The sequence below is a fragment of the Guyanagaster necrorhizus genome (genome assembly GCF_019112545.1).
Source record: "Guyanagaster necrorhizus MCA 3950 unplaced genomic scaffold BT62scaffold_13, whole genome shotgun sequence".
Lineage (NCBI taxonomy): Eukaryota > Fungi > Basidiomycota > Agaricomycetes > Agaricales > Physalacriaceae > Guyanagaster > Guyanagaster necrorhizus.
This window is the reverse complement of record NW_025064892.1, coordinates 411482-425222: the sequence shown is the minus strand read 5'-3', so window position 1 is coordinate 425222 and position 13741 is coordinate 411482. Positions and strand designations below refer to the sequence as shown.

At 47.4% G+C, this 13741-nt stretch overlaps 4 protein-coding genes across 4 annotated transcripts; 2 read left to right on the top strand and 2 right to left on the bottom strand.

Annotated features, from left to right (window-relative positions):
- Positions 1-1380: 1380 nt before the first annotated feature.
- BT62DRAFT_1076415 (kinesin-domain-containing protein) lies at positions 1381-7672 on the bottom strand. The gene is made up of 22 exons (XM_043179219.1): positions 7475-7672; positions 7166-7423; positions 7099-7110; positions 7025-7043; positions 6963-6973; positions 6795-6910; positions 6549-6742; positions 6204-6498; positions 5943-6150; positions 5600-5885; positions 5531-5549; positions 5456-5462; positions 5351-5403; positions 5173-5301; positions 5084-5116; positions 4992-5028; positions 4174-4942; positions 2287-4117; positions 2111-2226; positions 1971-2057; positions 1815-1923; positions 1381-1762 (listed from the first exon to the last, which is right to left on the bottom strand). Exons 1-22 carry the CDS (start codon positions 7536-7538, stop codon positions 1643-1645), a joined length of 4773 nt encoding a protein of 1590 aa, XP_043039512.1. The 5' UTR covers positions 7539-7672; the 3' UTR covers positions 1381-1642.
- A 1003-nt stretch (positions 7673-8675) lies between these two features.
- On the top strand, positions 8676-11605 carry BT62DRAFT_949971 (uncharacterized protein). The gene is made up of 8 exons (XM_043188129.1): positions 8676-8839; positions 8900-9387; positions 9443-10284; positions 10332-10387; positions 10443-10531; positions 10585-10825; positions 10881-11095; positions 11150-11605. The coding sequence occupies exons 1-8, from the start codon at positions 8732-8734 to the stop codon at positions 11196-11198; spliced, it is 2088 nt and encodes a 695-aa protein (XP_043039511.1). The 5' UTR covers positions 8676-8731; the 3' UTR covers positions 11199-11605.
- Positions 11197-11781, bottom strand: BT62DRAFT_1076413 (transcription initiation protein spt4; the record flags this gene model as incomplete). The annotated part of the gene is made up of 3 exons (XM_043179218.1): positions 11197-11445; positions 11495-11603; positions 11659-11781. 3 exons carry the CDS (start codon positions 11779-11781, stop codon positions 11324-11326), a joined length of 354 nt encoding a protein of 117 aa, XP_043039510.1. The 3' UTR covers positions 11197-11323.
- A 256-nt stretch (positions 11782-12037) lies between these two features.
- On the top strand, positions 12038-13421 carry BT62DRAFT_980932 (solute carrier family 25 member 38; the record flags this gene model as incomplete). The annotated part of the gene is made up of 9 exons (XM_043189548.1): positions 12038-12068; positions 12120-12161; positions 12211-12262; positions 12317-12409; positions 12459-12687; positions 12754-12913; positions 12974-13086; positions 13182-13250; positions 13305-13421. 9 exons carry the CDS (start codon positions 12038-12040, stop codon positions 13419-13421), a joined length of 906 nt encoding a protein of 301 aa, XP_043039509.1.
- Positions 13422-13741: the final 320 nt, after the last annotated feature.

Below are 13741 nucleotides of genomic sequence, written 5' to 3'. Positions count from 1 at the left end.
AAGGACTATCCCGGTCTGAATGACAAGCACTCTTACGAGGCATTCAAGCGGAAATGGATGTACCTTTTCGCTTACGCTGGAGCTGGCTTCGCGAAAGGCTACATTACGTGCCACATGCTGACGTTCATTCGAGAGGTGAGTTTCCGGCTTCGGTATATGTATTAATTTTACTAAATTGTTTTTATTTCATAGAACGACGCGCCTGAAATTTGCGATTAAGCTCATCCTTTTCATTGGATAAAGGAATCTCCAAGCACTATCATTATCGGTCGCTCATATTCAAGATTAACGGTATCAGAATTCACACACTTTAGTCTTTTCCTTCTCCAATTCTCTGATTCTGATTCTCCGTCATTATTCAAGTATTCGCTCTTCGTCACACTCTGGAATAGCAAATTATGGTCATCTTGCATAACATTACATCTACTAGACATCGCATACATTACTATGATATATATATATATATCATACCACCCAAAATGTCGAAATAAAAAACAATTGATAACATTCACTCCCCGATACAAGCCTTCGGAAGTTAGATGCTAGCGCAGGTGTGTGATCACTTGGAAGCGAGCTGTCACGGCGCTCTCTATAAAAATGTCTTCTTGCAAGAAGTCCATTCGCACTATTAGAGTTTCCTTGCAAGTCATCTAGTTTTTAAGTTCGCCGGCTTCATCTCGGTCTGATCTTTAATATTCACGGGGTCCAGAGATGCCCGGATTCTCTCACGGTATCCAACTACCCGCGTATTGAATCACACTTGGTTTCTCTTAGGACATTGAAGGACGATTACACTGGGAACAGGACCTTGAAAATGTTCTCATGTCAAGGACACGTCGGCAAGACCACGGAATCGTTACTATAGGATCCGACAACGCGCGCTGCTAGAATCATTAAGCACTTCAACCCATTATGGGTTACAGGTTCAGGGATTTACTCCTTCCGAGTCTTTCGAAGATGCATGCGGGCATCAAGACTCTCCGTATAGTCTAGCCAGTACTGAAAATGTAATTACCAGTCAGTATATCTGCCTGTCATACAAAGATAACTCAAGGATCCAGCGTCAGCCATACGATCAGAACGAACACGTGGTATGGTACGCCTACAGAGAGTCACAGTATTGAGACCGCAGGCTTCTCCTTCGAACGTTCCCTGACGCAGGCCCTGACCGTATAATGAATGTTCTAGCAGGAGAGTGTGTCAAGTTGGTCACTTACTCTATTTGTTCCGTACAGCCATATGACTCGACCATGCTGCGTCTAGCTTGCAAGGTTTGACGGAAAGCACATGCTGACTTCTTTGATGGTGATTTCGGCCGAGATGCTGGTGCAATTAGGAAGTCGAATTGTTTTCCACCAAGCATATAATTCTTGGTTTCTTGATGTAACACATGCGGTAGTCCCCGCAGGTCAAATAGATTGTAATAACAGTACTACGGATATCGAATGGTACAAATGGTTTAACATCTACAAATTAGACAATGAGCGGCAATGACCAGATAGCGAGCGTAGTGGTATGAGTATGTATGTATACATGAAATCCACTTGTGAGAAGGCAAAAACTGAATCACGGTGTAAAGTAATCTAGCTAGAAGGACAGATATGATAAGCTGAGCGGGGCATAAATCAGTCGTAATCAATCATCATGAAGATACCAAACGAGTGGGATCCAACTTCATTACCCATGAATAAAGTTCTTTATTACTGGGTGCTGCAAATGCATGAGAATTCGAAGACGTAAAAAGAGTGAACGAAAAGGGTTTCTGCCAATGCGGATGAAGACACTGAATTCAGTCAAAGGTAGAAATGACCTACCCCTAACAATATTTCCTTCTGTGGATCACTTTCCACGTTAGTACCGGTGAGGCTAACCACCCCGACTTCCTCTAATTCATTTGAATGTGCATACATGTGAAGATAGGGTCTGATATTTCATCAGAAGATTAGAAAAAGTCAGAACGTCATGCGCACCTTTTCAGCACGAACCACCGCTTTTCCCATATGTTCTGCCCAGCATCTATCAAGATCATTAAATGGCCCTTTTTGGTGGCGCCGTCACTGTAATGATGTTAATAAGTAATTTTAGAATTAGCGGTGCTCGAATCATTTACCTTCTGGGTACGACTTTTGTCTCAGAAACAAACTTGATGCCTTCAAGGGAATCCAGATCAGTGGTCTGCTTCGATGAGCGGCTATCCTCGTCACTTGGCTCCTGACTGAGAACGATCTAAGCAAAAGGAGAATCAGATATTGCGCTGGCCGCAATACAATAAAACAAAGAACTCACATCGCCCATCAGTCCAAACCGCTTCTGCCAAAGTTCTAGAGATTTCTTAATAAGTCCGTCAGCTCTCCAAGCGAGTGCATCAGACTGAATAGGTTTGGGTGGCGACGCTGCAAGTATGACACGTATGGCTTGAACGTCCGCAGCTCGTCTCTCCATTGTGATCAAGCGGGAGTAATCTTCCACAACGGATATGCCCCGTGGTTTCCACACACCCAAGGCCTCTTCACCCCGTACATATTTCTCTGACGTATCCAGACGCCATAGATCTTTGGGGGATCTCGTGAGAGGAGGTGACAAGCGCACACTGAACAGAGTACTACTCTTTGCTAGTATTTTGCTCGATCCCAGAAACGTAAGGAACCGTGAAGGTGGCCTTGCATCTCGAGTCTCTATAGTAATGGCAATATCCGCGTTGAACTGGACAGGATCACTGCAAGTCTCGACAGCTACTGCCCAGTTCAATTGCAACAGAATCCGTTGATTGGATGCTGTCACCCTGTTCAAAAGAACCGAATCATGGACGCTGGAATCCCAAAGAACTTCCGCTAACAATAGGCCGCTTCCGTCAGGTCGAAATTCTACCGTCTGATCCTTAAGTAAAGGAAGCGTCACCATAGCCTTTGACGTTGACTTGTGCACGCGACCTTTGGGATCAAGGAGCCGGACATTGCCTATCCGTACCTTGGTGACCTCAATCCAAGGGAACTGTTGGCCAGAGTTAGACGCCAGAGAAACTACTATCCGGCGTTGGAGACCCTGGCGGAGCGAAAATGAGCCTGGATCATGGCCGCCCTGCGAGATGACTGGGACAGGATTGTACTGCCCATCAGGTGCCAGTTCACAAAGTTGTAACCAGGCCACGACGTCATGTGTCTGCTGCACAACGAAGTCAGTTTCTGACCGACGCATGTGCGGCAAACTCGCGGCCCGGGTTTCTGACCCGGGGCTAGAGGTCCCAGAGCGAGGAACATGCTTGATTTCCCGCATCTCATCCCATCGCTCCAAGCGCTCGAGGTACGTTGGTCTGATGGACGCGAAGAACTCTATCGGCGCATATCCTTGACGCAAGTGTGTCAACACCTTGGATGTAGCGACAATGCTGAAGCTACGGCGAAACTTCAATTCTGAAAGAGAACCAGATTCGAGATCCACAGCACTAGATGGGAATACTTCTTCCGACGATAAAGTGGGCCCGGCGAAGGAGGATAACCGAACCTGGAGGTGAACAGCTGAAAAGTCATGAGGCGACAGACCCTTTACAGTGTCAACAGTGACAAAGAAGCTGAGTTTACTGCCTGGAGATATAGTCGCTGGAACAGGTGAGGGTGCGCGAGTAGAGGGTATAGATCCATTGGGGTATTTGGATGCAACATTGACAATCTTAATGTCAATCCTACATGAGCCCATAGCCTCCGACGTGTAACGACAGAATATCGGTACGGTGCACACAGAGGATAGCCGACGTGATAGTGGCGCGAGAGATATCAGAGCATTACCAACGAATGAATACTCTGGAGGTGGGGAATGGTAGAAGGGCTCATCGGAAGAAAAGTGCTGCGTGTACGAAGGCCGGTCGATATATGTTGTTAGGTTGCGCATGCGTTGTAGCTGCTGTTGAAGGCGATCGAGCGACCACGTATAGATAGCACTATGACGCTTATCAAGTATTTTGACAGCCACTGATGGTTGAGTTGCTGAAGCCAACACCGGGTCCGAGACATCGCCAAATTGATCCAACCCTGCAATTGTATCCACAGCAGACACAGGCGCTGCCAACGAACCACCAGACGCAATCGTGAAATTGTAAGATACATCTTTATTAAGCTCCTTGCTACAGATATAGTAAGAAGATTGAACGCACTCAACGACGAAGAGAAAAGCATTTACCTAATGATGTTGGCCTCTTTGATAACAACTGCATTGGATAGAACAACCTCTGCCATCGAAAATGACCGATGTGCTCTCCATTTGTCGAGGACTTTTCGAATGAGCCTGAGTTGCCGCGCCGAGTAAATGACAGGTTCAAAATCCATCATCTCCAATTCAGTTTCTCCACGAGCCCTGGCGTCTATAATGCGTTTCATCTGGGCGCGCACAAGGCGTAGCTGATGCTCCATATGATCTTTCTCCACTTTCAAATCTTCCGCCTCGGGAGATGACTCTGCAATCGCATGAAGACGGCTTTCCAGCTGATTCTGCACATCAGTCAACGGCGTCTCTGCTTCGGGGCTACCCAAGGCATCCACGCTGGTATCATCAGTTGTAGAATCACTGGCAAATTGTCTCCCAGTTTCGCTCCAGAGGTCATCTGCTTGACTAAGGCTGCTCTCTGGACGAGGTTTGAGATGATGGTCTCGCATTGTCTTAACCTGGGTAATTTTATCGAACAGCTTGTTCAAGTCGTCATCCGGCAGACTATCCAAGGTGGGGTCGAGACCTAGCCGGGCGAGCGCTGCCTCTCGTTGAGCGAAAGTCCAATCCATATTATCTTCAGTTGAAGACACCGTAGATTCCGCGCGTGTCACAGGCGTTGATTCCCCGCCATTTTCGAGATCAGCGGCGGTAAACCCTTGCTGCAAATTGGACTTCATGGTAGCCCTATTTCGTTGCTTGCGAACTTCCTCCGGATTATTGAACCGAAAGACGTGATTATCACCTTTCGCCCAGTCAAGTCATTACAACGGTGGCTTAAATGTCCAGCTTACCGAGTATGATTCTGAAGCCAGAACGAAGCTTGTAGGGCTGATCATTCGGAAAATGAGGATTGGATGCTTCTCAAATTATAACGAAGACGAACCTGCCCAGGAGTAATTTGCTTTCCGTTTAAGAACTGGACATGAAATATTAGAATTTTAATGTAATGGGAATCAGAAGGAAATCACAAACCGTAGCGCTATCTGACATACAATTAATGAAAACTTTGCCATCATTGTTATCGAAATAGCAATGCTCCTCAAGAATATTGTCTCCGCTGAGTCGGATGGCAGCAGGTTTTTTGCCCTCCAGTCTTCCGACCTATCAAAATATTCAATCACGAGGATAGAAATACGCAGGAATAACTGACCATTGTTTTCCCAAGTTTGATCTGGTAAATCAAACATTCACTCATGAGTGGATCTGGGGATATGATGAGGCTATAAAGAAGACCCGAAGAGGGATCAGCGCAAACCTTCATTCTATGTGAGATTAATACCACGGGTCAGTCATAGAAGGTCGAAAGGAGAATCCGTTGAGGGAAACGTACCAGATTGACTAAATGAGGCATCTACCACCGAGGAGTCAGCGGCCATATGCGCCAGACAAAACTTCGCGCACCTTCTTGGGTGTATGCACACCCACCAGGTTCTTCTCCACCGTAATGCCCAGCTCCTCGAGGGCCTTCTCACGCTCCTTCTGCACCTCTTGGGTTCTTTGCATCTTCTCCTCCCAGGTCTCATTCAAACTTTGCATCAATTTCTCACTGGTTTCCATCTGTTCTTGGAGCTCAGCTTTCGTGACAGTCTTGATCCGACCGTCCTTCGTTTGATAGGTGACCTTCTGCTTCTCTGGAGGTACCTTGGGGTCGAAAGTATCTTCTCCAGAAGCACCCATCACGCGAGCTAGTAGAAGCCAGTCATGACATCAATATCTACCGGACGATAAAACCCACCACGCACCTCTTAGCAGTTCCAATTCCTCCTTGAGCTCACGCACAAGCTTCGCGTTAGGATCCTCATTAACCACGGCCTTGTTCTTAATTTTCTTGGCTTGGTCAGCATATCGCAAAGTGCTGAGGGTCTCCTCGTAATCAGCCGGAGAAATAGCCGCAATCATGGCAGTCTTAGAGTTACCACCCAAACTATCTTTCAATAGCCACGTCAGCACCTAAGGGAGTATGAGCTTCAAAGTCCTTGATCATTGCAGTCATATGAACTTGCCGAATCACGATAGGGAACAAACTCGTCTGCTTTATGTTTTTTGCCCTTTTTGTTATCCGATGCCGCACTCGCAACTGCGAGGGCCGAGATAACTTTCCCGAGCGTTGTGAGTGACTTGTTAATGTTGGCACCTTCCTTCAATCGTTGTCCGGTAGCACCGGTGGAGTTCGCTCTCTCTGAACCGGCCAAATCGACCAGGTTGATTCGGGACACCTTCTCAGTATCCATATTCGTGTCTACATCGTGTCGCTTCATTGTCAGGAGGAGGGTGAAGACAGCATGTGAGCGAGAAGACCTAATGGTTGTCAATGGACCCCATCACAGAGAGGTAGAGAATTGCCACACGTTTCGTTCATGTTAGTTGCTGCTACAGTCCGCGCTTTATTTCCCTCGTCCATCAGTGTCATCATTTCGTCATAACTGTTAACCATAAGTTTTGACAGGTCCTCTACATACGGACCCAAGCTTGGATGCTCTCGTACACGAAGATTGCCAGAGTTCTTGGGATTCAATAGGTCCCGAACTTTTTCGTTGTAAATCTGTACCATGAGGTCAGCGGCACCGCATTGGAAATTGCTTTCCGTAATATACCTCAATATACGAGACTTCGACTGTGAACTGGACGTTAGGGTCCGCTTGCTTTTTGGACTCCACACGGTCGAAGAGTTCAGAACAAGTCAAGGGCGTGATTCCTTTGTCGGGTCCATCTGAAATTACGTCTTATATTAGGAAAGAAACGGGTAAGCCGGATATACGCACATCCCATCATACTGTACCACACAATTAGCAGACTGTATGTGTTGTGACGAACAACGACTCACCTGTAGGACTTTCCAGAGCCTTAATACACACCACTCATTAGTGCTTTAATATTAATACAGACACCATAACGCACCAGTTTGTCCATCTTAAAACATAAATTCAGTACTTCCAAATCACCTGAAGAGAAACATCTCACTCACAGGCTAGAATACATGCATTGAAACCCGCAAAACCGTGGTCCAAAAGCTCTTTGCCGAGATCATCATATAGCATTTGCTGAGAACAATAACCGGGCTCATCCCTCGGACCTGCAGACCAATAACTCTTGTCGAAACTAAACGCCATTGTTTTCCTCTCCGTCGCGCGCTTTGAGTCCTGTTGCGAGCCATGCTCTGGAGGGTCGAGGAACGTCTGGTTCCCTTGCATGCGAATGAGTGGCTTCGCCCCCCGGGCGAGTTCTGCGACGGCAAAATGAGAAAGGAGTACAGGCTAGAGGACGATAGACACACCGCGAGAGTTGAGGGGTCTACATCGCACGACGACCTTGATGTTTCCATCACCAGCCTCTGCCATGTCTAATCCTCCGAAATAATATTAAGAAATAGGAGGCGCGTTGCTCCAAGAGCGAAACGCAGAGGCACAGAGGGTGAAGAAGATAAGTAAATAGAAGAAAAGACAGGTCGAGGGTGGCTGGTGGTGAACAGGCGTTGTGTGGCTGTGCATAAATTATCGCACGCGGATGTAGACTTTATTTAACGAAGGCATTTCGTGTCGGCCAATCGTTCATTCAGCTTCACGTTTAGTATTTTCTCAGGATTTACTTCTTCTGCTGCTCATTAAATCTCTTGCGCCCGTCTACCTCGACTTCGCTAAAAGCTACGGCTGTTGGAACGTCGCCCTATCCTCGATACCGACGTCAACCAAATGACAGAATTTATCTCTGGCGGCGCGTTGCCGCGACTCGGACATTGAGGACCCCTTTGCCTTGCGGCGAACTTGAACGTTGAACCCCAATTCAGTCAGGGTGCTGTCCTCTTTGCTGTCTTCTTTTGGCGTTTTTTGCAGATTCACACCAGATTATGCCGCTGTGTTCAACTCATCATCGGGGCATTGGCTTGATGGCTCAGTGGCTCAGATTTCAATCAATGAAGAAACCAGTTGTAGATGCTGGCTGGGAAAGGCTTCCACATTTCGGTTCAATTTTCAAAAACGGGGGAACACAATTTATGCTCTTTCGACAATCAGAACTTGATCTCAGAGTCCATGGCAACAATGGCTGTCCACTTGACCCTACCTTGATCTATATTTTTTTCGTTGGTAGAGGCACCTGTATCCTTACACATGCAGACAATGCCCTGAAGAACTACCTGCATGATATCCATCCTGTTGCTGCTTCCTTCCGTTGCACACCGATAACCGACGTATCAGATGTTCGAGGGTCTCTTTGCCAGTTCTGCGACTTCTCTTCGAGAATAGAAGATCAGCAACTTGAATGTGGAAGGGGATGATGTTTCTCGGTTCAATGTTAGGTAATTGGAAATCTGAAGTAAATTGTACTTTGAGCTTGTATTTAGCAGAGTCCAATTATAACTGTCATTGTACTACCTTTGAGTTGCAATATTATCCGCAAGTACTTGAGAAGTATCCTAAAAGTCGGAACCACGGTCCGATGCCGATAGATTTCACGTGCTGTAACTTCCCCACTAAAACGTTTCCCCATCACCAAGCAGCTGCATGAAGGCTGCAAGCCTGGATATGCTATATCCATGACCTTCATGGAAAACTGGGATTCTTATGGCAGAAATACTCTAGATTTGGCCTCTTCTGCTGCTGCAGTTGGATTTTCGGCCGTCAAAGCAGGTACCAGACTTGGGGTACGTCTCGCTTAGTCCTGGCAGCGACGGTCCCGGGTTATTGATGATACACGAGTGCAGTTCTCGGTTACACGAAACGTAGCATCGGTAGCCGTAAAAGCGACGACCTCAGTTGTGGACAGCACCCTCTTCGGCGGAAGTGGTGTCACACAGCCAGTCGTAGGCGGTGCCGTGTCCTCTGTCATTTCCTTCGCCGAACAGGTTACCCTGGCGCCTATTTTCCTTAGCGAATATATCACCTCTACATCTATAATCGCCGCTCATAGCTCCATCAATGTTCTCAGCGTCATCTTCCCCGGAAGCAGTGAAACCTCTTTTTCTTTGGTCGCCTTTATTGCCCTACTCAAACGAGAGTGGAAGGAGCTTGGTTATGCGGGAAATCTTCCTGAAAAGCAGTATGGGTTGACGCAAGTTGCGAGAGGCGTCATTGCTTGGGTTTCTCTACAAGGTGTCACTCGGGAATGGCAAGAGAAAAGATTCTTCAAATCCCTCCGAGAAATCCATGTTCGAGACCCACCGAGAGGCATCGAATTGTTGCACACTCGCCAGTATGTGCCTTTCTTTCTATGCTGTCAAGAAAACGGATTTATCATCCGTATTCAGGGGATCCCGTGTGCGTGTCACGTCAGATATTATTTTCCCTGGCAATCGGGCCCAGATCATCGCTGCCGATATTGGAGAGGCGCCTCCGCGTGCCCAATCTGTGGTTCATCACCGTCACAAGGCAGCACGCACCAAATTATCACCACAGGTCTTTGTCGAACCCAAAAGACTTTCAAACGCTGCCTTGAAAGAGACTTTGCGCAGGCTCTCGAAAATGGTCCTCGCAGGTTACGGCGGACCAACGTTGTTGTTCTTCGGCGTACCCTTGACACCGTCTGGGTCTATGCCTGCAGGTTCCCCGCAAGCACGTTCGGAGGAGGCCCAGCTTGCGCGTGCTATCAATGCTTCTGAAGCCGAAGCTAGTGGAGACTTGTCCGAACGAGAGGTACCATCGCCGATACCAGATTCGTACTCATGGTGGGATGTAATGCTTGGAAAGCACGACCAAGACATCTTCTCGCAGTTTGCAAAGTCTCCAAATGAACTCATTCAAGCAGACGTAATGATCGGACAGGAGCACCTCATGCCTCGTTTCTGGGTATTGACTGATTATGGTCGACAACAAGTTGTTCTCGTAATTCGTGGCACCATGTCTCTCAACGAGATCGCGGTGGATTTGACATGCGATCCGGAAGAATTTGAGCTATCGAAAACGACTACCCTAGAGCACGACGAGACTGCTATTCCTGGACAGTTTACTTTTCCTGCCTCACCAACAGAGCTGCCGTCACTGAAGTACCAGGTTCATAGTGGAATTCTTCGCATGGCTAAGGCGATGGGAGATGTCGGAAAACCAGTTCAAGTTGCTGTACAAGAGGCATTACATCGAAATCCGGGATATGGTACGCCGTTTCTCGTACATGGCCGTTCTTACTTACCAATATCGTAGATCTGGTTATTTGTGGACACAGTCTTGGTGCGGGCGTCGCGGCAGTGTTGGGTCTGGTAGGTTCCTTAGATATAATACCGATAATAACCTTTGTCATTTATGTGTTTCTAGATGTGGGCAGATTTGAAAACCTGTTTGACAGTTCGTTCAAGCGGTCTTCCGGTGAAACGACGGGTTTCTGTCTATTGCTTTGCTCCACCGTACGTTTACATCTGGCACATCAATATCCTATAAAACTGATCCGTATCATTAGGGCAACTACTGATGTCCCTCTCGCCAAATTGTCGGAAAATCTAATCGTGTCTTTTGTGTATTCGCATGATATCGTATCTCGGCTGTCTATAGGGACGGTCAAGGACCTCAGAAACGCAGCCATGTGGTTGTGTGATGCAAATGTTGCAGGAGGTGCCTTGCGAGAGTCGGGTTATGCAGCAGTGACAGAACGTGCCAGCAAGTGGAAAGCCGGCAGTGGCTCACAGGATGATCCGGATTGGGTGCGTATTGATGTTTGCATTTACTATACAACGAGGCCTGGAGTTTTCCCCCCAGTTTATTGCTATGCGGAAGACGCTCGAAGCCAATATGCAACAACCAAAGAAGATGTTTCCGCCAGGGCGGCTTCTCTGGGCTTTGAGAGACAGCGATTTGCATCCTGCACATCGCTCAGAAGAGTCGAGTTCTGGCCCAGATAAACTGAGACTGTTCGAAGTTCTCGACGTGGAGAAGGCCTTTTCCCAGATATTATTCGCGAAGGATATGCTCAGGTAGGGACTGCACCATCATTGTTTTGGGACATTGCTGAGTTGTTGCCTCAACAGTGCTCACCTTCCACACAAGTATGACAATGTTTTGCATGACCTATTATGACTGATGTTCACATGTATTGTGCCTTGTATTTCTGCCATCAACCCTTTAGACGTGAGCGTTTTACACATAATAATTTTACAAACGTATGTACGCCACCACATAATAATATGAACCTGTATAATGTTTCAGTCCTGCTCTGTCTGATCTCGAGGTCGATACTTGATTCCCGCCGCTTCCAACTCGGCTTCTATGTCTTCTGATATTCGACCTTTGACTCGCGCTGCATACATCCCACGGACAAATTTTGCTGAAAAACTATAGAAGAGACTAGAAACGAGAAGAGGGTTCAGACGCACATGTTCGTTGCCACCTAGCTACCCAGCTCTTCTCAGGGTCGGTCACTGCTATAATGCCGTCGAAGTACTGCGTAGTGCAGCTCTGGATGCGTTCGGGATTGTCTCGCAGCTAGGTTCCAAGTGAAAGAATTAAACAAAGGTAGTAACGTTACCGTCCGACTAACCTGGAGAATCGAATCACAGTTGGGACAACCGTCTTTACGAAAATCGGCAGATGTCTGAATAACAGAACAGAGCAGACATGCCCGCATTTGCCGACTTCTCGGTGCAGGTATAGCGGCGGTCATAGTTGCAAATGCGAGACTGGGGAAGTAGAAAAAGTGATTGGGAAGTCCGTGGACAAGAACAAGATGTGCTGTCACTCTGAGTCTGAGTAAAGAGGAAATCTGGGAAAAATCTGATGCCGACGACACCGATCAGCGTTTTGTCACACACCACGTGAATAGGTCACTCTCACGTTACGCTCGCTTACGACAGTCGGCGACGCTTTCTGTACCCTCATTCGCAATTCTTCAGCGTGTACCTGGGTCGATTCTTCGTCATATGAGCAATGTGCAGCTTCATCTTTTGTCGGGTAAGTCTCTTTAGGTCGTATTCAACTTTCTTCGTAATCATGTTTACCAAGGTGGTCTCTCCGGATTTGCGACCACAATATGTCTTCAGCCCTGTAACGAATTCCCGGATTCCTTAGGCGATTGCACTGATGCCATTCTAAGTTGATCTCATCAAAACACGACTACAGCAAGGGGACGGAGCAATAGGACGCCGGTACCTCATCGGAATTTTTGCTGTCTCTTTATTGAAACAACTTTATGAATCTAGACACACGTCGGTTATTTTACAGACGACCAAGGAAGTTATCTCCACTCATGGTCTGCAGGGACTGTGGAGAGGTACATCTGCCACCCTTTTAAGGTAGGCCCTACTCGTCTCTGCGTAAATTTCATCATCAATTGGGAGACAGAAATGTTCCCGGTGTAGCGCTTTACATGACCAGCTTGACACAAATCAGGACCATCATGGCAACTTCTCCCTATTTTTCCGGCATTCGTGCACCCTCGGACGACCGTTCAAGGAACGCTTCCGTGCTTCCGAAACTTAGTAACCAGGGAAATTTGATAGCAGGAGCTACTGCGCGAGTGGGAATTGGCTTCATTCTCAACCCGTTCTCTGTGCTGAAGGCCCGGTTCGAGGTGTGCATGATGTGTTTTCTTGTCATGGACGTGCGGTTCACAGCTCCGCGTGTCATCCTCAACTAGAGCAATATCTACGCATATGAAAGTGTTGCACAGGCATTGACCTCCATCATCCGGCAAGGCCCTTCTGAGCTGTTCCGAGGATTTTTCGCATCTTCACTACGAGATGCTCCTTATGCCGGCCTGTTCGTAGTTTTCTATGAGGGAATTAAACGCGAGGCCTGTGCGACCCTTTCTTACATGTGATCGTCGGCGGCGGAACGGTTATTGACCCATGATCCAGCTTTGGTCGCCACTCCGACGTCAAGCAGCCAGTCCGCTGCCATACACAGTGCTTCTGCTGCGTTAGCAGGGGGTATATCAACTATGTTGACCCACCCCTTTGACGTGATTAAGGTATGAAGACCTCTGTTTGCGTTACACTATCAACCTGTCGGAACCTGATTGACTAATTGTATCATGTTTTACCCTGGACTCACCCATATTCACAGACGAAGATACAAGTGCGTTCCGAGGACAGGTACCATGGATTTGCGAGGACGGTTGCGACGATATGGCAGGTACGTGCAGGTCATTTCGCTCCATGGTGGACGAGGTCCGAAAGCTCTCTCTAGCAACGTGGTGTATCGGGATATTTCGACGGCGCATCTTTGCGCCTTATCCGAAAGGTCTTCAGTTCGGCAATAGCTTGGGCTGTGTATGAAGGCGTTTTATTATTAATGCGGACTTGAGACTCATTTATCTCACAATGATTTGCATGTGAGGCCTCTTATTCTTTTCAGCTATACATCTGAATAACGCACGCAGAATACAGCCTAAATACTTTAAGTCACAATGTCGATACCACACTCACTTTTCTGGGAAATCATCTAGGCTAATGTAGTCTCGAGTAGCATTAGCTACTCTGACGCAGGTCTGCTAGGTCTGCGTACACAAGCACCTACAGTTTCGATCGGAGTCCACAAAGATCAGATTCCGACAGATCAGATTCATGATATGCGAATGCTTTCTCACGCCTCGTATCTTTCTTTTCCCGGTGACTGTGATTGTG